Consider the following 22,224-nt stretch of genomic DNA (forward strand, 5'->3'; position numbering starts at 1 on the left):
CTTCGGTAAAGCTACAACACAGGAAGAATACAGCAGAGGGAGCTCACAGCACCAGATGTGCCCCGGGCTCTCTACCTAACCTGGAGAGTTTTTCTTGCCAACAGTTGGTGGAAATTGGGAAATTTGAAGCGTTGTGAAGACTTTATGAACGAAAAAAGTCGCTTTGTAAAAAAAAAAAAGTATATTGAAATATAGTGTTTTATTGTGCAGAAAAGAAAACAAATTGAAAATTTTCCATTTTCGGAAGGGGGTTCGTGTGCTCCGTGAACCCCCTTCAAGCGACGCCTCTGTGCACCAGTTGCACCGACTTTTTTCCCTTCTAATTGAATTTTTACGACACTGATGCTGACAAAACTGAACGTTAGGAAATTCGATTTAATCGTTGCGAAGTTAGAAAAGTTAATTACAAAGTCTCGGCAAGGATTACGTTTCGGTGCTGTCAAGATACGAAGCATTATCCTTGAAGATACTTCTTCTGCCATCTCTTGGACTATTTCTAAACTACTTACACTTGTTAAGAGCTCATGCGAATTGTTTTGTTTTTTGGAAGCTTGCAATAAATTTCAGAGCACTGTGATTGTACAACAAGCAAAAATTGATTTGCTGTATAATAATTGCACAAATCTTTCTCGCTAACTACAATCAACTCCATCCGGACAAATTCAATTTAACTAGTACTTTCTACTGTCGAAAACATTTTATGCGTTGAGTTAGCAATTGTGATCGCACATAGAAAACAACAGAAGTCAGCAGGCCGCTATTTCCAAGTTTCTGGAACGCATGTAAAAATTCTTTTTATTTAATTAAATGTATTTATTTGCGTAGACTCAATTTTAAAACACTGATATAATATTTGTTGTTTTCAGACTGCAACAGAAGAAAGAAAACATAGAAACATTACCTAGATAAGCGAAGGTGAGTTCGTTGAAAGCTTGAATTTTGGTAATTTTTAGTATATATTGTTTTAAAATCTTTTATTTTAAGTAGATTTTCTATTTAAAGATGGGTAAAATCGTTCTCCATAAAACGTGCAGTAAATAATGACTAAGTCTCTGAAGCATGTGTCAACAGACATAATTAGAAATCTCACCATGTGAAAAATTACTGTGCACCATGTTAAATACAAAATTAAACAATTGGAACTTGGGCCCATTTCTCTACTTTCTTCTTCTTTTCGTATAATGTTAGTTTATAAGACACATAAGTTGGTAGTCTTCAAGTCATCTTATCCATTTTTTTTAGATAGGATGTAAACAAGATCCAGATACTGCCGACAAGAACACTGGCATTGAACAGTTTAATAAACCACCTTCTCAACTCCTCCAAAAATTCTTATTGAATACTTCAAATTAGAAAAGGTAAGAGCTTATTTTCCTTATACTTCATAACAGTATTAAAGTTCAGTTAATAGGTATTCCGAACTGAATAACTAAAGTAAAAAAAGAATGAATTATATGGCAAAAATACTACCAGGTCAGATCTTTATGTTTTTGGAGTGCAAATCACCAACCCTGAGACCTTCTGTTAACAAACAGTCTCGCCGATTCGATGTATCACTGAACACGGAGACCTTCCGACACGCATAGAACTCGCCATGTTGAAAGTGGCACTACTTCCTTGCTGTTCACATGATTATTTTTAGAAAATAACCAATGTTATAAAATATCATGGTATATATGCGGTATTGGCCGAACGGATTTCTTCAAATTTACTTACTGAAATCAGTTTCTGTAGCATTGTCAAAGTTCTTTGGGGTATTTTCTTTCGCGGAAACTGAAAACTTTACCATAGAATGCTGCAGAACAAGAAATAATCACTTTTTATGTAAGGAACTTGCATTTTCTGTAAAGCGACAACATTATGCCATTGTTTCCATTATGTGTCTGCAGATGGTGTGAGCGTCGAAAGTCACGCGGTCTCGCCAGTGTTTCCAAACGTGCCTTTTTTTTTACGATTTTTTTTAACTATGCTTACCTAACCTTGCCGGAAATGGTTTTTGGGGCTATCCGTCAATGGTTTTTGGGGCTATCATGAATGGTTTTTGGCGCTATCTGTCAATGGTCCGTGGGGCTTTTGTGGATGGTTTTTTGGGGCTATCTGTCAATGGTTTGTGATGACATAATGAACACGAAAGTAGGTATTTTTTGGTTAAGGAGGTTGAAACAATGCATACCCACTCCAAATCGGCAAAACACAAGCACGACGCGCGATGATCCATGACGAGTGCACGCCATATTGTCTGTTACCCAAGTGGAACAAGGAAGACAAATAATGACTCGTAATATGAAAAGTTGACACATTTTATGGAAAAAGGCATAACTTCATCTTAAAGAATCTTCCGCAATGCAGAATAGGTAAGTATCAATGCTAAAATTAATGAAATAAACAAGTGATAGGTTTTCGGCGATATCGCATTATTACCAATATCATTATGTACACAATTCTCTAAGCTCATTGAAGGTTACAATGCATATTCTTACAAAATGTTCACTCTTATCTTGCCTTATCAAACCTTAGAAATGTACATTACCATGTTATATCATTTTGTCTTAAAAAATGCAAGTAAAATATATTCAATTCACATGCAAAAAAGAAGCCAAATTTATGGTGCAAAGAGTTAACCATAAAGGTGAAGCAATAAGTACAAAAGGAAGAGCATTGGGTTTAAAGTGAGACGCCATTTGCAGCAGCGTATCCCCGTACTACAAATAGACCATTGTTTTACCTTACGTAATGAAACTTTCCGTATCCATAAAACATATTTCTTAAAATTTACAGGAAAAATTACTTACCGAATGCAGTTTCTTTAGACTTGTGGAAGTTCGGGGAAGTGTTTTCTCGCATCGTTCATAGAATTTTGCCGGTAAATCATGTATTTTTCGATATAAATGTGTGACCGAAGCACGAAAGCTGTTGCAACCATTTCCTTCCAGCCAGATGTTGACTGTGTGTGATGACGTAATCCCGGTCAGTGTTTCCAAACATGTGTTTTTGTAACTGAAGAAGGTACGTTTCCGCAAATGGTTTGTGGGGCTATGTGTCAATGGTTCATGGAGCTGTGTGTCAATGGTTCGTGAGGCTATGTGTCAGTGGTTTGTGGGGCTATGAGAGAATGGTGTGCGGGGTACGCATTTTTTTTCTAAACCAATTTTTAACTATTCTAACCTAAACGTGACCCAACCTAACCTAACCTTACCGGAAATGGTTCATGGGTCTATGCATCAATGGTTTGTGGGGCTACATAGGTATTTTTGGGTGGAGTGCGGTGGAAACACTGCATGCCCACTACGGTAGTGAAACTGTGACCGCAATTTAGCGTGTTACCGAAGGGAAAAATAAACTAACAAAACTTACTTCATACTTCGAAAATATAGATTATTTCCGTGAAAAAAGCGAAATGCCACCTTCAGCAATGTTTCTAAATGCAGAATACGTAAGTAGGAATATGGAAAGTGACATAAATAGCAAGTTTCAGGCATTTTCCGGATACGGAAAGTTTACTGAATCCTGTAACAATGCTGTATTTTCGTGTGGATTATTTTACTTTTATGAGTTTGCAATTCTTTCTGCATGCACTTGGTTTTGTTTACAGAAGGTCTCAGTTTTGGTGATTTGAACTTTAGTTACTATTTTTTTTCACAAGAAGTATCACTCTGTTTTCAATGAAACTTTGCATGGTTGTAGGAGTGTACCACTGCTACATGCTACCATTTTTTTTATTCACTTCAGTCTATTGTGGTGGCCACAGGCGCATGCAGAATGCCATTAAAAAAAATCAATTGTCTTCTCTTTCTTCTTTGATTAACACTAATAATTGCGAGGCACAATGTATAAATTTCACCTCCACTAAAAGCTCTGTTTTTTTGAAGAAAAACAAAACTGATTTCATATCTCTATAACAATTAGTTCTCAAGCTACAATTTTTTTGTACATCGCGGCAAGTTTGAAAAGGACACACTTGAAAAGTTCCTTACATGCAGGAGTGGCTCCAGTCTTCTAAAGGTTAAAGAAACAGTTATGCTGGTGGTCATCACCTTGTAATCAAGGGGTCTTGGGTTTGTTTGATACCTGGTGGAGGAACATTACCCGGTGGTTTGGATCTCACTTCAAACTATAGATACAGTCCCAATTAGGCTGTCTATGCATAAAGTGGTTTTAAAACAAAAACTCAAGCTGATTGAAGAACCAAACGGGTGAGAATTATACACACCGCACATGGCCAAAACTATTGTAAGTACATAGTTCCCACCCTTGCATGGTTGGAAATGCAAAGGCTGCTAAAGAACCCTGTTACAAGTTGACCCTTATGAGAACAGGGAAAAGTAGTGGACGAAGAACGATAGTAACAAGCAAAGTCAGGATTACACTTGACAATGTTTATACAAGGCACTCATTATTAGCCATACAGTGCTTCGCAACTGGTATTGCCTTGAGTTTGTTTTTCAAGTCCACTTTATTCATAAAAAGGCTAATCGAGACTAGACCTAGTTTTTTAAAGTGGAATCCGAACCACTATGTGCCTCCTCCGGGCTTCAAACTCTGGACCCCTTATTAGAAGGAGACTACATAACTGGTATTGCCACCTGTACCAGTGCACACATCTTCAAAGATGATTGGCCAATGGAAATAACTACTAAGGCAAATAGTAGATAGCAGTAGATAATGTGGGAGATACTGCATGCCTAAAAGAAAGTAATGCTTCCGTAAGTGCCCATGTGAAATGTATTCTGTCCGACACCAGGCTGCATAGATCTTCCTCTTATTTGGCTCTTGCACATGGTGAGAGAAACTTTACCTTTTATCCTTAGAGATGGTAAACTAAAACTGTTGTAATACATACTGATAATTTGTGAACAAAATAGTGTTCCTTGTTTCAGGCATTGAATCCAATACGAGTAATATACCAAGTAGCACAAAGATGTCAGATGTAGAATCAGATAGTGATGGAGCCCCAGAAGATGTTTCATTTAAAGCTGGTAAGGAAATGGTAGAAAATTCGCAGAAAGAAGTAGCCAGAAGTATAAGGAGCCTGAAAGAGAGAGAGAAGGATAAAAGGAGGAAAAGACACGAACAGAATAAAATTCAGAAAGAACAAAAGGTAAGATTTTCATTTTTTACAGAATGATATGATTATTTAATGTTTATATTAGATATACATATACATTTACGAACATTCAAAGAAGAAATGAATAAGCATTGGTTATGCTCCTTGTAAATTCAGTAATGAAAATATTGGACAAATATGTAGCATGACCATGATTTGAACCTGGTATCTTGGCATTTTGTTCCAGTGCTGGATATGATAACCATATGTAGCACCTTCTAAGGTACTTTTGTGTGCTTCTTCCTCAAAAGTATTATGATGTAATAATTCATTTAGTATAATTTCATTTGGGTATATTAACATTTGTTACAATTGTGTATTGATTTATCCATGACATGTTATTATATTGTCCCCACTGACCCTGGAATAATGGAGAAATCTGGGAATTCCGTAAACATTTTTTCAAAACCTGGAAATTCAGTTGAGATATTTAATTTTATTTTTATTCATTTACCTTCAGTATCATTGATAAACATTCATTTGAAAGGTATGCCAAGTTGTGTTCTGGGTATTTTTTTTTTTTAAGTACTTTTAAAAGTCTGGGAACTTGGTTTGGCAAATAGAATATGAGAACTTGCTTTTAAAGTAACCACATTGTTACTTTAGACACACACTTAAAACTATATCAAAGCCGGACCGTGTGGCCGAGTGGTTAGCACATCGTGCTGCAACGCCAAGGGTCCCGGGTTCGAATCCTGCTCGGGTTTGGTTGTTTGTGAATGTCCATTCATCCATTTCATCACTCATCCCCATCTTCGCAAATTAGCCAAGAGGCACAAAACTCGAAGTAAAATAAACAAAATCAATTAATCACAAAATATATCAAATATGTAGGGCTATAGTGGAACCACAAGCAAGAAAACCTGCACAGAAGCACATTGCGCCAGCAGGTGTGGGAAAGGGCAGGGAGGAACATTCAGCGTGGCTCACGTGAGCGTTGCCAGGCCTATTGATTTCTCGGAAGAATTCCTTAATAAACTATTGCTATGAAACCTCCAACGGCCTGCTCAAGAACACGTTTCCTGCTCATCTTACTTGATAGGTAGAGTAGAACTCTATTCAGCTGTGAAAAGTGCTGTTTGAACTGTGAAATTATGTCAAACGCTACTCAATTGTGCTAGGACATAATTATTATTATTTTATTACTTTTACTACATTACTACTTTTAGATGGCTGTATTTTATCCCACCTCAAAATCTATTTCTATTTTAGTTATTTTACATTGCTTTTGTGCCTCTTTGGGTAAGTACGACAACACGGATGATTGAAGAAATGATGACATGGATGAAGTGACACAAACACAGTGAAACGTCCATGCCTTACTAGGTAGAACCTCTTGACTTCGTAGCGTGGGGAAATTATTTTATACATATATGTATGTGTGTGTGTGTGTGTGTGTGTGTGTGTGTGTGTGTATGTATTTCTAGCAGATGGGGTCGATAGGTGAACCCTAGCATAAGTGTTGTTATCTTCAATTATTGAGGAAGACATGCTGTATAATCCACAAATATATTTCACATTATGGTGCAGGATGAATGCCAACCCCTAATGATAGCTGTACAATACCGAACACCAGCAGAAGGCAAATTAATTTGTTATTAGCATTCGACTTGAAAGATTGTGGAAAATCACAGACAACGAAAGGCGGCACGTTAGCTTCATTTGTGAACCCAACTTTCTACGATTTACTGTCCGAAAATAGAGGCATGGCAGACCCCTTGTGTCGCTAATGAGAAAGTGCAAACTTGAGGGTGTTTTCCATGCACCCTCTTAGATTTTACCACCGGAAGATGCGGAAGAGATGAAAGACATTGGTCTTTTCCCTCAGATGGTTTACTTTCTTTTGTTTGAAACACGTCCACTCCTGAAATGGAGATGTTCGGTTTCTTTTCGCCAAACACAGGGTGCTGGGTTTAGCACCATTGTTACAAAAGTATCTGAAGTTTACACCTTAAACAACGCGTGTCCCTGCACTAGGGGACTTTTATTGTGTCCCTTTGCTTGGCGACTCTAGGTTATTCACAACCTATCTCATTCCCTTCCCTTCTGGAAAATGAATGTTGACATATGTGTAAAAGTACCTATTATTTCAGACATATGAGTCGATTTCAGTCACAGTAATTTACATCCATTATTATAATAGTAACGTGGTAATTTCAAACTCATGTGGTGTTTTCTGATAGGGCAACGCTATTACGGGTTAATATACCTAGTGTACCCACCTGATAAAAAAAATACCTTGTTTCCCCCCTCGCTGGAAAAAATCTGCGGAAGTTCCCTTGCGCCCCAGTGCACACGCCTATGCCACCCCGCCCCAAAAAAAGTCGTTTATCCGCTACTATTAGATCATTGGATTTTGCAGCAGATCTTCTGGCTTTCCAAGGAACAATCTCCTGATTTTTTCAAGTCTGACCTGGCAAACACTGCCCCGAGGACCGACAACAGCAGGGAAGATGCGCGAATGCTTTTGATGGAAGGTTTTTTTCCTTGTGGTCGAACTATAGCAGGCACATATCCAAGAATTCCTTTCGGGAGGGAGGGTATAGATAGAACCTCAGAATTGTATGTTTAAGGCCAGTTTTGACAATTGGGTTCCAAAATGTAGGTGGGTAGACAAGGCTTAGCATTAAGAGGTCATAGTGTGATAAAGGCCAGTGGTGGCAATTGGGTTCCAAAATAGGAGGTAGACAAGGCTCAGCATTAAGAGGCCACAGTGTGATAGTGTTGAGGCCAAAAAAATGGGGAGCAACTATGCCCTAAATTGTCGCCACTGTTTAAGGCTGTCATTTTAATCAGAACGTGAAATCTGAACATTTTCTACCACTCAACTCCTCTGTTTCCATACATTAACATTGTGTGCCGGAACCATCTCAGTAAGTGTGTTCGTCCATTTCTTCTCATCAGGCATCTAAACATCTATGTACCAGAAGTGTTTTTACGAAGCTGTTTCACATGGACGGGATGCACAATCCCAGGGGCGGTTACTGATATTGTTGCAGTGTTGCACAACGACTGTGTATTTTACAATGAAATTTCATACTTTTTGTTAGTATATTTTTCATTTGTTTTCCTATTAAATATATTGAACATAAACAAACAATTTTGCTTTTCATTGCTTCATAAAGCAAATTCAATTACGATTTGTTAAAAAGAAGGATTTCACAGTGTACAAGTAGACACACAGGTAAGCGTTGCAAAGCTGGAGCAACGGCCTGATCTCTACAGCGAGGAGTATTGGAGTGAAGTTCAACACTGTTCTTCCTATCCCCTGCTTCAGTCGGCTTATAATGGATTTACAACACACCAAGGTCAGGTGACCCGTTTTGGATCCCCTGGCAGGTGAGGGAAGAACAGGACGGACCAGCAACAAACGCTAGGATTCAATTCTCACTGTCTTGTGTCATAGAGCAACAGACAAAATGTCCACGTTAGTCAAAGATAAATATTTTCTTTTGGGGAGAATCTTAACCTAATTTAAATTATGTGTGATACCGATACCAGTGCTTGAACCACTGTGCCATGTGCCTCCATTTGTAACAATTAAAAACTGTTCAATATACTGATTAATATTATTGGGTGAGTGTTCCAGTCATATTCATCTCATTAGAGCACCAAACGCACATCGTAGCAACAAATTATTGCGAGCGAAGCGATAAAGACAATTTTTTCTTCCATTTCTTTGCAGACTTTGAAGAATATAAATTTAATGGGGTGTCAATACTTTCTTAGGATCCCGAGATATTTAGTCTTTTCCTTTTCCAGCTTTGCCTTTGGCACATTCGGGGTCGAAAACGTGTGGATGCCTTATCGCTAAATACAGTCTCCAAAATGTAATGTTCGAACTCTCTCTCCACTACAGAAATCCCTTCACAATCTAAGATTTAACACTTTATCAAGAGCTTTCTATCTCCTCCTTTAAATTTCGTAATCAATCCTACCAACCAAAATTTCCATGGCAATTTTAGACTTACTGTTAATATTGAAGAGTAGATATTGCCTCCTCCAAAAAATTAATTCTCAGTTTCCACACCACAATTTCTGCAACAGTCTAAGACAATAGTAATACACAAGAATTGGATATCCCCTTCTATTTTATGCTCAATCCCCTCTATAGTTCGACCACAAGGAAAAAAAAAACTTTCCTTCAAAAGTGTTTGCGCATCTTCCCTGCCGTTGTCGGTGCTCGAGGCAGTGTTGCCAGGTCAGACTTGAAAAAATCGGGAATTGTTCCTTGGGAAACCAGAAGATCTGCTACAAAATCCAAAGATCTAATAGTAGCAAATGAACGACGTTTTTGGGGGTAGTGGCATAGACGTGTGCAGATTTTTCCAGCAAGGGGGAAACAATGTATTTTTTTTTTATCAGGTGGGGAAACGAGGCATATTAACCAGTAATAGCGTTGCCCTCTCAGAGAACACAACTTGAGTTTGAAATTATCACGTTCCTATTATAATAATGGATGTAAATTACTGTGACTGAAATCAACTCATATATTTGAAATAATAGGTACTTTTATGTCAACATTCATTTTCCAGAAGGGAAGGGAACGAGATAGGTTGTGAATAACCTAGGATCACCAAGCAAAGGGACACAATAAAAGCCAACTAGTGCACTGGCACGCGTTGTTTAAGGTGTAACGTCAGATACTTTTGTAACAATGGTGCTAAACCCAGCACCCTGTGTTTGGCAAAAAGAAACCGAACATCTCCATTTCAAGAGTGGACGTGTTTCAAACAAAAGAAAATAAACCGTCCGAGGGACCCGACCAACGTCTTTCATCTCTTCCGCATCTTCCGCTCAAGTTTGCCCTTTCTCATCACCAACACAAGGGGTCTGCCATGTCTCTATTTTCGCAAAGAATATGTTTGACAGTAAATCATAAAAAGTTGTGTTCCCAAATTAAGCTAACGTGCCGCCTTTCGTTGCCGGCAATTTTCCACAATTTTTCAAGTCGAATGCTAACAATAACAAATTAATTTGTCTTCTGCTGGTGTTCGGTGTACAGGTATTGTTAGGGGTTGGCACGTGTCCTACACCATAATGAGAAAATGAATTATGTATGTGAAATATATTGGTGAATTACACAGCATGTCTTTCTCAATAATTGAAGAAGATAACAACGCTTATACTAGGGCTCACCTATCCTCCATATCTGCTAGAAATACACACACACACACACACAGATTTATATATATATATATATATATATATATATATATTATACTAATCGGTGAGACCAAGAAGGGAAAGATTCCACTCGACCTTACTTTCAGGAAATAAAAAAAAAAACTCACTAACTAACTCTCTAGCCTTCTTAAACCGGAAGATTCATGGCTGCAGCAACACAGACCTTCCATCCGTCCCTATCTTGAGCAAGATCTATATACTCTTTTCCATCCTTACTGATTTCCTTTAGGTCTATCTCAACGTTGTCCCTCCATCTTCGTCTTGGCCTTCCTACAGGTCTCTTACCATCAGGTTTCCCAACAAGAATCCTGTAAACTACTCTTTCCTCTCCCATTCGTGCCACATGGCCTGCCCACCTAAGTCTTCTTGATTTAATTATTCTAATAATATCTGGACATGAATACAAATTATGTAGTTCTAAATTATGTAACCTTCTCCACTCACCTGTCTCCTCATCCCTTTTACCGTAGGTCCAAAGATTTTCCTAAGGATTTTATTTTCAAATACTCTCAATTTTTGTTCCTCTTTCAATGTAAGGGACCAAGTTTCACACCCATATAATACTACAGGCAAAATTACTGTTTTGTATATTTTAACTTTTAGTTAAAAGTTACGTAAAATAACTAAAATAGAAATAGATTTTAAACTCTAACTAACTAACTAACTAACTAACTCTCTAGCCTTCTTAAACCCGAAGGTTCATGGCTGCAGCAACACAGGCCTTCCATCTTTCCCTATCTTGAGCAAGTTCTATATACTCTTTTCCATCCCTACCGATTTCCCTTAGGTCCATCTCAACGTTGTCCCTCCATCTTCGTCTTGGCCTTCCTACAGGTCTCTTACCATCAGGTTTCCCAACAAGAATCCTGTAAACTCCTCTTTCCTCTCCCATTCGTGCCACATGGCCTGCCCACCTAAGTCTTCTTGATTTAATTATTCTAATAATATCTGGACATGAATACAAATTATGTAGTTCTAAATTATATAACCTTCTCCACTCACCTGTCTCCTCATCCCTTTTAGGTCCAAATATTTTCCGGAGGATCTTATTTTCAAATACTCTCAATTTATGTTCCTCTTTCAATGTAAGGGACCAAGTTTCACATCCATATAATACTACAGGCAAAATTACTGTTTTGTATATTTTAACTTTTAGTTTCTTAGATATTAAACGAGAAGACAAAAGTTTATGAAGAGAGAAGTAACATGCATTTCCTGAATGAAGTCTACTTTTTATTTCCTCTTTAATATAATTTTCATTTGTTAATATTACTCCTAAGTATTTGAATTTGGAAACTGGTTCAAACGAGTTGTTATCAATAATTAGATTTTGATTATTACCTAACACTTGGTTTCGGCCTGTAAGCATATATTTAGTTTTCTCTTTGTTAACTTCCAAACCTATCTCTTTAGCAGTTTTGAAAAATATTTTAGCATTATTTTTAATTGTATTCATATCATCCCCCAGTAAGTCTACATCATCTGCATATGCTAACAACTGGGTCACACCATTTAATTTTAGTCCTTCTTTAGTTTCTTTTACCTTCCTAACAGCATATTCTAAGGCAAAATTAAAGAGCAATGGAGATAATGCATCTCCTTGTTTTAACCCATCATGAATTGTAAATTTGTCAGACATATTACTACCCACACGAATTTTACTTTCTGTTTCACTGGTGCATATTTTTATCATACTAACAAGCTTCTTAGGTATTCCAAACTCTACTAATATATTATATAATTTATCTCTTTTGACCGAATCATATGCTTTTTTGAAATCAATGAATAGCTGATGGACATTTTGATTATATTCCCATTTTTTTTCAAGTGTCTGTCTGATGTGAAAAATTTGATCTGTAGTTGATCTGTTACGTTTAAATCCATTTTATCTCACCCCGAAATAGATTTTGGGGTGAGATAAAATACAGCCATCTAAAAATAGTAATGTAGTAAAAGTAATATAAAAACCCTCATAACAACCAAAACTAAAAGCCAGATGAAGGAACTTGCAATTAGAAACTTATTCATCATAACCATAGTAACAATATTCCAAGTGGTTTGTTTTTAAAAACTATATTTTAGCTCTGATATGTATTCAAAGTATTCAGCCCATTTTGTTCAAAAAGTGGAATCTTTCCCTTCTTGATCTCACCGGTTCATAAATACATACATACATGTATAAAATAATTTGCCCACGCTACGAAGTCAGAGGTTCTACCTAGTAAGGCATGGATGTTTCAATGTGTTTGTGTCACTTCTTCATTCATCCTTGTTGTCGTACTTACCCGTAGAGGCACAAAAGCGACATAAAATAACTAAAATAGAAATAGAGTTTTGAGGTGGGATAAAATACAGCCATCTAAAAATAGTAATGTAGTAAAAGTAATAATAATTATGTGCTAGCACAATTGAGTTGCGTTTGGCATAATTTCACAGTTCAAACAGCACTTTCCACGGCTGAGTGGAGTTCCATTCTTCCTCTCCCCTCCATGTTCAAGTAAGATGAGCAGGAAACGTGTTTTTGAGCAGGCCGTCGGAGGTTCCATAGAAATAGGTTATTAAGGAATTCTCCTGAGAAATCAATAGGCCTGGCCACACTGTCGTTGGCCTCCCTGAATGTTCCTCCCCCTTGTCCTTACCCACACCCAATGGTGCGATGTGTTTCTGCGCAGGTTTTTTTGCTTGTGGTTCCTCTATAACTAAAGTACTCGCCATGATCCAAAACCTAGAGTTGGATACTGTCCTCCCAAAGTTTAATTCAGAATACCCCTCAGAACCCAACGTGTCAATGAAGGCCTAATATATAGGAGTTTGATACCCCCCCCCCCTCCTTTCGATAATGCCCTAAACACTTTCATTTTTTCATCTAATGAATTAAGTATGGAGCATTTCAGGTGTAAAATTTTTACATATATTTTGGAAAAGATATAAATGTTGAATTTTATATTATTTGAAGGGAAAAAAATCCCCCCCCCCCCAAATCTCGATGACGCAACCTGTGCCATAAACCACTCCCCTGTGGGCAACCCAGTCAGGATTTATCAACGAATAAAATCACACGAGGAAAGGATTTCTGTTTGTTGCTTTAATTTTGGACACTAGTGTATATAGAAATTCATATTATGAAGAAACTAATTAAATTAACCCCTTAAGTGGGTGTTTCGATTTTATAAATTGAGTTACAAGCAGGTTACCTGAGCTGTGTTTGGGGTTGCAATGTGTAACGTTAAGCGGGTTGCCCGAGCTAGGTTTGGGCAGGAAAGTTTATTCCAACTTCAGATTGGGTAACGTGAATTGTTCTCGGGTATTGTTGTGTACACAATGCAGAATCAGATTCGCAGTTTTTTATATATATATATATATAGAGAGAGAGAGAGTGAGAGAGGGTGTGTGTGTGTGTGTGTGTGTGTGAGAGAGAGAGAGAGAGTGAGAGAGGGTGTGTGTGTGTGTGTGAGAGAGAGAGTGTGTGTAACTTAAACCTAAATGGGAATTGGGACTACTGCACACATAATTTAAAGTAAACTTTCTCACTACATTGTCAAGGAGAGAGAGAGAGAGAGAGAGAGAGTGTAACTTAAAACTAAATGGGAATTGAAACTACTGCACACATAATTCAAAGTAAACTGTCTCACTACATTGTCAAGGGGTGAGAGAAAAAGAGTGAGAGAGAGAGAGAAAGAGTGAATGTGTGTGTGTAACTTAAACCTAAATTTGAATTGAAACTACTTCACACATAATTTAAAGTAAATCGTATGTTGAATCTTAGACCTCAGTTCAATGCGCCCCCAGTCCGCCCCTGTCCCAGAGGGTACATAGTTCTGGACAACATTATAACATTACAGGTCCTGTAAATGAGAGAAAGGTGAATGAACACACAAACATTCAAGCAAACTGTACAAAACGAAATGTATCTATGTATGTACTACTGTGTATCCATTTAAGGAAAATAATTCCCCGGTATGGGAACATTGACTGGATCTGAAATGCACAAAAAGCCTCCAAATTTAAATGCCACCGAGCACAACTCGTTCTCCCCGCTTAACGGGTTAAGGTGCTTTTTAAGGGCATATTTGGACATTTCTACGTGATAGAGCATATTTTGATAGATTTTCAGTTATATTCAGCATATTTTCGTTTTTTCAAGGAATATACAGCCATTTTCGAAGTGGATTTGTTCTTACTCCCATGTTCACTCAAGTTGTTGAATTTTTTTACAATTATACGTCCCAGTTTATTTCCAGCAAATCCTTGTACTGCGAAAAACTTCTTTCTACTTTTGCTGACACAAGAGAAGCATATTTAAGGTAAACAATGTCATCCCGCTCATGTTCTGTAGTATCGAGAAAACCAGTCTCCTTTTCTAATGGAATGAAACCAGAAAATGGACTTTGGCCCAAAATAACTCTGATCAATTATTTTTGAATTTCTTTGAAGTGTAGATCACTGTTTTTCTGCAAAAGTATGAGAACTAACTTCCTCCCATATTGCAATGCAGTTCTTGTGGTGAAGTTGGATAACAAGTGTCAAAAAAAATGAAAGTTTTGGAAAAGAAACAAACGGTATTATACATTGTGCTCTATTGCAAACATTTTATTTGGAGAAAAATGTTCTCTCGATACTACAGAACATGAGCTGGATGACGTTGTTTACCTTAAATATGCTTCTCTTGTGTCAGCAAAAGTAGAAAGAAGCTTTTCTCAGTACAAGGATTTGCTGGCTGACAATAGGCAATAACTCTTTATTTCAAAATTTACGGAAAGTATTCATTGTACATTGCAAATCAGGGCTCATAAGTGAACTAAAAGTAGTATGTGAAAATATCTCAGCATATGTTAAATATTAATGTTTGAAACAGTTCAGTTTTAAGGGCATATTTTTCAAATTATAGTGCATATTTTTTTAAATTATAGGTCATAAGAGCATTTTTATTTTCCATATTTGGGTGATTTTTAGGTCATAAAAATCCTACTAATATGTAATATTGACATGAAGGAAGACACAAATGAACTCAGTTTTCCACGGGTTCTTTATAAGCTACTCTAAGGTAGTAAATGCCGATGAAGCCAGTAAAGGTAGCTGAATCAGTGTTGGTAATTTAAATGGAAACTGGAACAATGAGTGAATTAATTCACTTTGAAACAAGAAAATAATTTTCTATTTTGTTTGATCACACACACAAAAGTGATGCCATGATTTGTATAAGATGAATGTGACTGCAGCTTCAAAAACTGCAACTTAGGTCTGCTGTGAGTGAATCACTGGACAAACTAACTTGTCACCTTGAGCACAAGAATCTCATAAAGGTCACATGTCAGGGTAACCAACATACATGACAAAGAAAGAACAACCCCACCCTAACATTTACCTCTTCTGAACCATTCCAGATTAATTTCAAACTATTTGCACAGCCAGTGGCAAAGATAATAGGATGCAATTTTTTCATAAGGTCGGAATTTTCCCGGCCTTGTCCTTACATAAGACAGCTCCGGGGCTCACCCAGCCTCAAATGAAATGGGTATCTGGGGCAGGGTAAAGGCAGCTGGAGCATGGTGCTGATCACATCACCTCCAAAATTGCCAAGATTGAGAATATGTTGAGCCCTACCTCCACATCCCCTAAATGTGCCTACATCGCATGGTGCTACTATATGCACAGGAACTTTACCTTACCTTACCATATTCATTAACTCTGGTTTTGGCAAAATGAAGTTCAAGAACAAACAAAAATTCCAATAGCAGAGACCAACCTGTGTTCCAGCTAAAAAAGAGTGAAAATAGCAATAAACAATTTGCTTATCATAATCTTAGCTTCTTATTGCACCATCCAATATTGGTATGTGACCATTAGCTGATGCATAAAAATAATAAAACATAAGTTCAGTGAAATAAAGTAATCGTATGCCAGCACAGTAAGTTTTTATGTTCATGTAAATATGAGTTTCCTCTTTGAAGGTTCTTGCACAAGTCAACAGGCTTCCCAGCAACATCCTGCAGAGTGTTCCAGAAACACTGCCTGCTCCAAAGATGATTAAAAAAAGGAAAACTGTGAAAAACATAGATTCAGAACAAAGGAGTATGGAAGATATCTCAGAGCTTTCTGCGGTTAAGAAAGGTAAGTGTTTGTATTATTGGTATTGCTTTTTTACTTCTCCCATTCAGATTAAGGTGAGAAGTTATAGTTACGCACCATGTGTGCATGTATTTCAGTATCGTCGGAATGGGCACTGCTACTAAAATAAAACCTGGGCATATGCAAAAGTATAAATTTCTCCCCATGTTGCAAGTGGAAGCATTTTTTCATGTTGATTATTAACAACTTCAGCTTCAAGTTGCAGCTAATCAAATGGAAGTTTCGAATTTTCTGCTGGTCAAAATCATCATTCTCATCGTATTCCCATTGATACCTTTTTCTATGCCATCGGAAGATTGATATTCCAAAGAACAAATCAAATAATATTCCCATAAGCACAATGCATTTCTAAAGAGCTAAATTTCAGCTTAAATGGAGTTAAAACTGACTTTCAAGGAGCTAGATTTATGAAGGCTAGATAAAGTGCCTCGTAGGGTAATTTTAAATGTCAAAGGGGTGGTGCTGTTATTACCATTTACTTTAAAGTAATGACAATTTATTCTTAATTTTCTGGCAGATCGTCCATCTCGATAATCCACCAATGGTCATATGAAATCAAAAATAAAGGATTCCCAGATAACAATATTATGTGTGATTGATTTGTTGTTTTAAGTCCACTTGATGCACAATAAGGCTAATCGGGACTGGACCTACAGTTTAAGGTGGGATCCGAACCACTATGTGCCTCTACAAGGTATTGAACCAGGGATCCCTTATTACAAAGCAACGATGCTACCACTGCACCATCGGGATCAATATTATGTCATCTCACACGGTGCTATAAAAAAGCAGCTGGGGAGATAAGAGGGAGGCAACGTAACCAATATAACAATATCATGTGACCTGCAAGATTTCATATACTCATGGCAAAAGTTGGTCTATGTGAGCCGGAGCCAGTGATGGCATCATCATATTGGGGCGTGAGGATGGACGGATACCTCAGTTTTCGGCCAAATGAGTGCACGAAAGAGGCAGATCTGGCTCTTCAGTTGGCAACACTGAATCGGAGGGAAGAGCCTGGTGGATACTGTTCCGCATGCCCTTAAGGATAGAAGGAAGGACCGGTCTTCTCCACCCAGGACAGATATACTACAGATGGCAACCATACTCTCTTAATATTAAAATTAGTAACCACCCCTCCCAGGGATATCAAAATTATCCATGTAAATCCTTGAGGATGGCTGCGGTATGTATGTACCATTACCATGTAACAGCAATTAATATGTTATTTCTTCAAAAATTGCAGTCAGTGATTCAGTTCTGTCTTTTCTGTTATTTATACACATTGAATTTTACAGATTTAAAGAAAGAGGGTGCTATTTATGGGCTAAAGAACAATAAGTGTCCAGTGGGGGAAAAAAACATTTCCGACATATTCTTCTGTCTGAGTTTAACATAAGGGCAAAGGCAGCGGAGGTGGCTCGAAACATTTGTATCTTGTATGAGGCAAATGCGAACGGGGAAAGTAGGGTAAGAAAATGGTTTTGTCATTACAAAGAGAGCATTTTGATTTAAGCGTTTCTCCACATTCAGGAAGACCATGGGGTTTTAATGAAGACAGTTTCAACGCTCTAATCCATGAGGATCCACATCAGTCAACTCGAGAATTAGCAAATATGATGAACTGTGACCATTCAATAATCGTGCAACATTTGCATTCCATGGGTAAGGTTCAGGATACCACACACTTTAAATGGAAACAACCAAATCAGCAAGTAGGCAAGGAAGACAGCATCAAGTGCTGCGACACGATAATGTACATCCACACTCCGCTAACATGACAAAAGCTGCTATCCAGGAGCTTGGTTGGGTAGTTATTCCACATCTTCCTTACTCCCCCCGATCCCCCTTGGATTCCTACCTTTTCAGCTCTCAATCCATCAATCTTCAAGAAAGCTCCTTTGGTGATGAAAATGCTCTTCAAACTTGGCTTGACGATACTTTTAACCCCGAATAAGCTGATTTCTTCAGCCATTGAATTGAAAAACTGCCACAGCATTGATAGACAGTCATAGACAATGAAGGAAAATATATTACTGATTAATTTATATATTTTGTTCATCTCAAATTAGTATCAAATAAAAATACTTTTGCTACGGTGAAAAATATGCTATAAACTTTTGCATCAACCTAATACACACACATATATATTAGGGCTGAGCAGATACCGGCCGATACTTTCTCTAGCGTTTGGATCATTCGCAGAGGCCACAAAAATGCCATGCGACACTTTGGCAGTCTAATTATCCTGGAAGTTATTCAAAATTCGAGGTTTCCATAGATTTTGCACCAATATTATATTCTGAGGTAATTTTTGAATGTTTTAAAGAAAAACTGATAAATCGATGCTTGTGATATTAATCAACCTTTTTGAATTTTTCTAGTGCCTAATGACTAGTGAGTGTTTACTTTTTCCCTTTTTACTTGTTATTTAGCCCTTATAGCCCTCCTATAATAATAATAATATAGTATATTAGTTCATGCACAAATGATAGATAGGTTATGTAAGTTACTCTTTTTGTACAATAAATTTAAATTCTCTTTCTTTCATCTAGGCATTGATTGAATAACGTAGCCACATGTTGGGCACATCTGGTACTGCCCTCTGACATAACCTATGTTGCCAGTATACCTTGTAATTTTTTTTTAAAAAAAACATGTTTTTATATGTCATAATCAACACCATAAACTGTCTGGAATGCATAATTTTTTTTTTTTTTTTTCAATTCAGTATATACCCACAGAGACTATCGATTCACATCGAAAATATTGCAAGCAACTCAATAGCTCTCTTTTATCCATGTTTCTTTTTACTTCATACAAAAACGTTTTTACACCTTACACCTTAGTAACTTTTTACCCATACATAATGTTCATGTAGAGAATCATTTTCTTGTTTAATGTTTAAGAAATATCCATATAGACCAAGTTAATACCGAGGCCAAGGTTCATGTCTCTCATCCCTTTTTGTACATAGGTTATGAACGTTCAAAGTCTCGAATGCGTGACTTTTCGTACACCTTGTATAAAGAGCCTTAATTTAGTGTAATCTTCTGTGAGTTTGTTATTACTTTTATGAATTTTTGAAATGCAATTCACATGTCCTTTATGTAGAGTAATGGTCCATATTGTCAGTTTCTTTTCCTAATTCAAAATCTATCATTTGGTTACAGATAATAATTAACTCTTTTTAATCCTATGTCTGACCTCTTCCGACATCATGATTGTACTGTTCCGCTCTGATGTCGGAAGACGTCCAACACTTATTTTTGGTTATTTGTTGCCTTTGTTCGCCTATTCCGCTGTTGGAGCCTGTCCGACGTGTTGTAGTATGGACTCTCCCCAAGAGATAACGCAGGTTTCTTTCTGTTTCTCAGCAGTCCATGTGTTGTTTGTTTTTGATGTCAACAGATAATTGTGCATTGCATTCGCATGGTAGTGCTTTAGTAGGAAAATGGCAGAGAGAAGGCGTGTAAGTAAATTATAAACAAAAACATTTAAATTATTTGATGTAACCTAAAGTAGATAATAAAACCATGACGTGAGTTTTTCTCTTTTAAAACTGTAGGTTAATTACAAATAATTCACCAACCTCTTTCGTGTCCAAATTAAATAACAGCTTGGGAATATGCGAGTAGCAGAAAAATTGGATTGGAAAGGGTTAATGAAACATTCATTATCTTCAAGAAACATTTGCAATTTCTGTTTTATGGTAAAATTTGAAAAATATTTTATGTGATTTATAATAGTAATATGTATTGTTTTGTATTGTTCTAGTGTTGGTTATTAATAGAGCCCGGAAGTTTGGAAAAATGCCTCTTTTTATCTACTGCATATATTGATAAACTTTTTCCAGATATACGTTTTTTATGTTGTTCCGAATGTTTTAGAAGCCTTTTCATTTTGCCTATTTGGGACCCCACTGCCTATTTTTAATTATAATACATTTTTTGCCTTTTTCAATGAGATTTGACCATTTTTTTTAAAAAAATGTGTATATAAATTATTTTTCTCCCAAAAAAACGTTGTTGGCATTTATTTTTCTTCCGTTTATTATGTGAATAATTTTCACCTTATTTAAGTAATATTGAACTCTTGCATGTTTCAACATTGCTGAAGGAGAAAAGTGTGAGAAAAAAGTATTTCATGCTAAGTTAGGATATTGCCTTTCGGTTAACATTTCCTTGTGCATGATTGACTGCTGAAAACCTGTTGTAGAACACCTGCACAACACCTGCACAATTACGTCATCACCTCCAGCATCCATATCAGGAGGTTATTGACAATAAACAGCACTAATGCCCCAGGCTCTTTGCATGGATTCCAAAATCAAGTTCTCTATCTTTAGTTTAGTTCTGCACTTTGGAGGGAAAGGATAGTGTAGTTGTCATCATGCCGAAATTTAGTGTGCCATTAAGTGGTAAGTTACATGGTTACGTGCGTGAATTTGGTGAAAGCACATTTTCGACAGATGGTACTATTCTTCTCTGCAAGATATGTGAAAAACAATCAACCTTGAGAAAAAATACTTTATATTTGCTGAAGGAGAAAAGTTTAGTTTAGTTTACCTCCGTAACCAGTCTTGGAAGAGATGGGGAACCTGGATATCAGCAGCTATATACTATGCTAACAACCTTGAAAAAATCAGTGAGGTGTGCTCTTCCAGAAAATGAAGCGGCTTCAACAGGAAAACATAAAACTGCAGCTGCTAAAATGATCGGACAGAAGAAGATATCCCTAATTTCAACAGTGGGCACTTCATCCAACAGGCAATCTCAGTTTTCTCTTGAACTGTGCAAAGCTTTCATGGAAGCAGGAATACCTTTCTGGAAAGTGGAAAACAAGTCACTGAGGAAATTCCTGGAGAAATACACTAAAGAAACAGTGCCGTCGGAATCTACGTTGCGGAAAACATATTTAAGCATCTGCTACAAAGAATTCGTGCTGAAGTTGGTGGAAAGAAGATCTGGATTTCAATAGATGAAAGTACTGACACTATGGGACGCTACATAGCCAGCGTCATCATAGGAACTATGGAACCAACATGCGGAGAATCCTCGTCATTTCTTCTCACGTCAGAACAACTAGAGAGAGCCAATGGTCCGTCAATAGCTCAGTTATTCTGAAATTCCCTACTTCTGCTCTGGTCAGATGGTGTACATCATGATGATGTGTTACTTTTTATCAGTGATGCAGCTCCCTATATGAAGAAGGCTGCCATAGCATTGAAAATTCTCTTCCCGAACATGCTTCATATCACATGTGTAGCCCATGCAATGCACAGAATCGCCAAAGAAGTTAGTGTTGCACCCAGAAGTGGACAGGTTGATTTCGAACACACACAAGATATTTCTGATATCTCCCTCTCGAACCCGAAAATTTCAGGGAGTTGTGCCTGAGCTTACTTTACCTCCGCAACCAGTCTTGGAAGAGATGGGGAACCTGGATATCAGCAGCTATATACTATGCTAACAACCTTGAAAAAATCAGTGAGGTGTGCTCTTCCAGAAAATGAAGCGGCTTCAATTCGTGAAGTGAAAAAACTCCTGTGCTATTCAGAACTGAAGAATGAACTGTCGTTTATTTTGGCACATTATGGTGCTTTGCCAGAGACAATTACAAAGCTAGAAAAAAGAGGTGAGACTCTTATAGCATCCATGAAAATCTTCGAGGAATCTATGCAGCAGATCATGGAAGTGTCAGCTGTTGCGGAAAAGTGCAAACTGGTAGTGAGTGCAAATGGGGACTTGAAACAATTGAAAACAACTTGTGATATTCTAAAAGGTGAAAATGCTGTTACCGAA

The 22,224-nt window shown here is 37.3% G+C and overlaps 1 protein-coding gene across 6 annotated transcripts in view; it reads left to right on the top strand.

The window, feature by feature from the left end:
• The first annotated feature begins 599 nt into the window (after window positions 1–599).
• Window positions 600–22,224, top strand: part of LOC145985887 (uncharacterized) — a 28,260-nt gene continuing 6,635 nt past the window's right edge. The window contains exons 1-5 of one of the 6 annotated variants that reach the window (XM_083120017.1): window positions 602–782; window positions 867–915; window positions 1,243–1,358; window positions 4,878–5,098; window positions 16,243–16,402. In XM_083120017.1, the coding sequence (XP_082976143.1) occupies window positions 4,919–5,098; window positions 16,243–16,402 (340 nt within the window). In that variant the 5' untranslated portion in view covers window positions 602–782; window positions 867–915; window positions 1,243–1,358; window positions 4,878–4,918. Of the gene's footprint in view, window positions 916–1,242; window positions 1,359–4,877; window positions 5,099–16,242; window positions 16,403–22,224 lie in introns of all 6 variants that reach the window. The other 5 variants (XM_083120018.1, XM_083120015.1, XM_083120016.1 and 2 more) reach the window with 5 other exon arrangements.

Source organism: Lepisma saccharinum, chromosome 3 (assembly GCF_977018435.1).
Source record: "Lepisma saccharinum chromosome 3, izLepSacc3.1, whole genome shotgun sequence".
Classification (NCBI taxonomy): Eukaryota; Metazoa; Arthropoda; class Insecta; order Zygentoma; family Lepismatidae; genus Lepisma; species Lepisma saccharinum.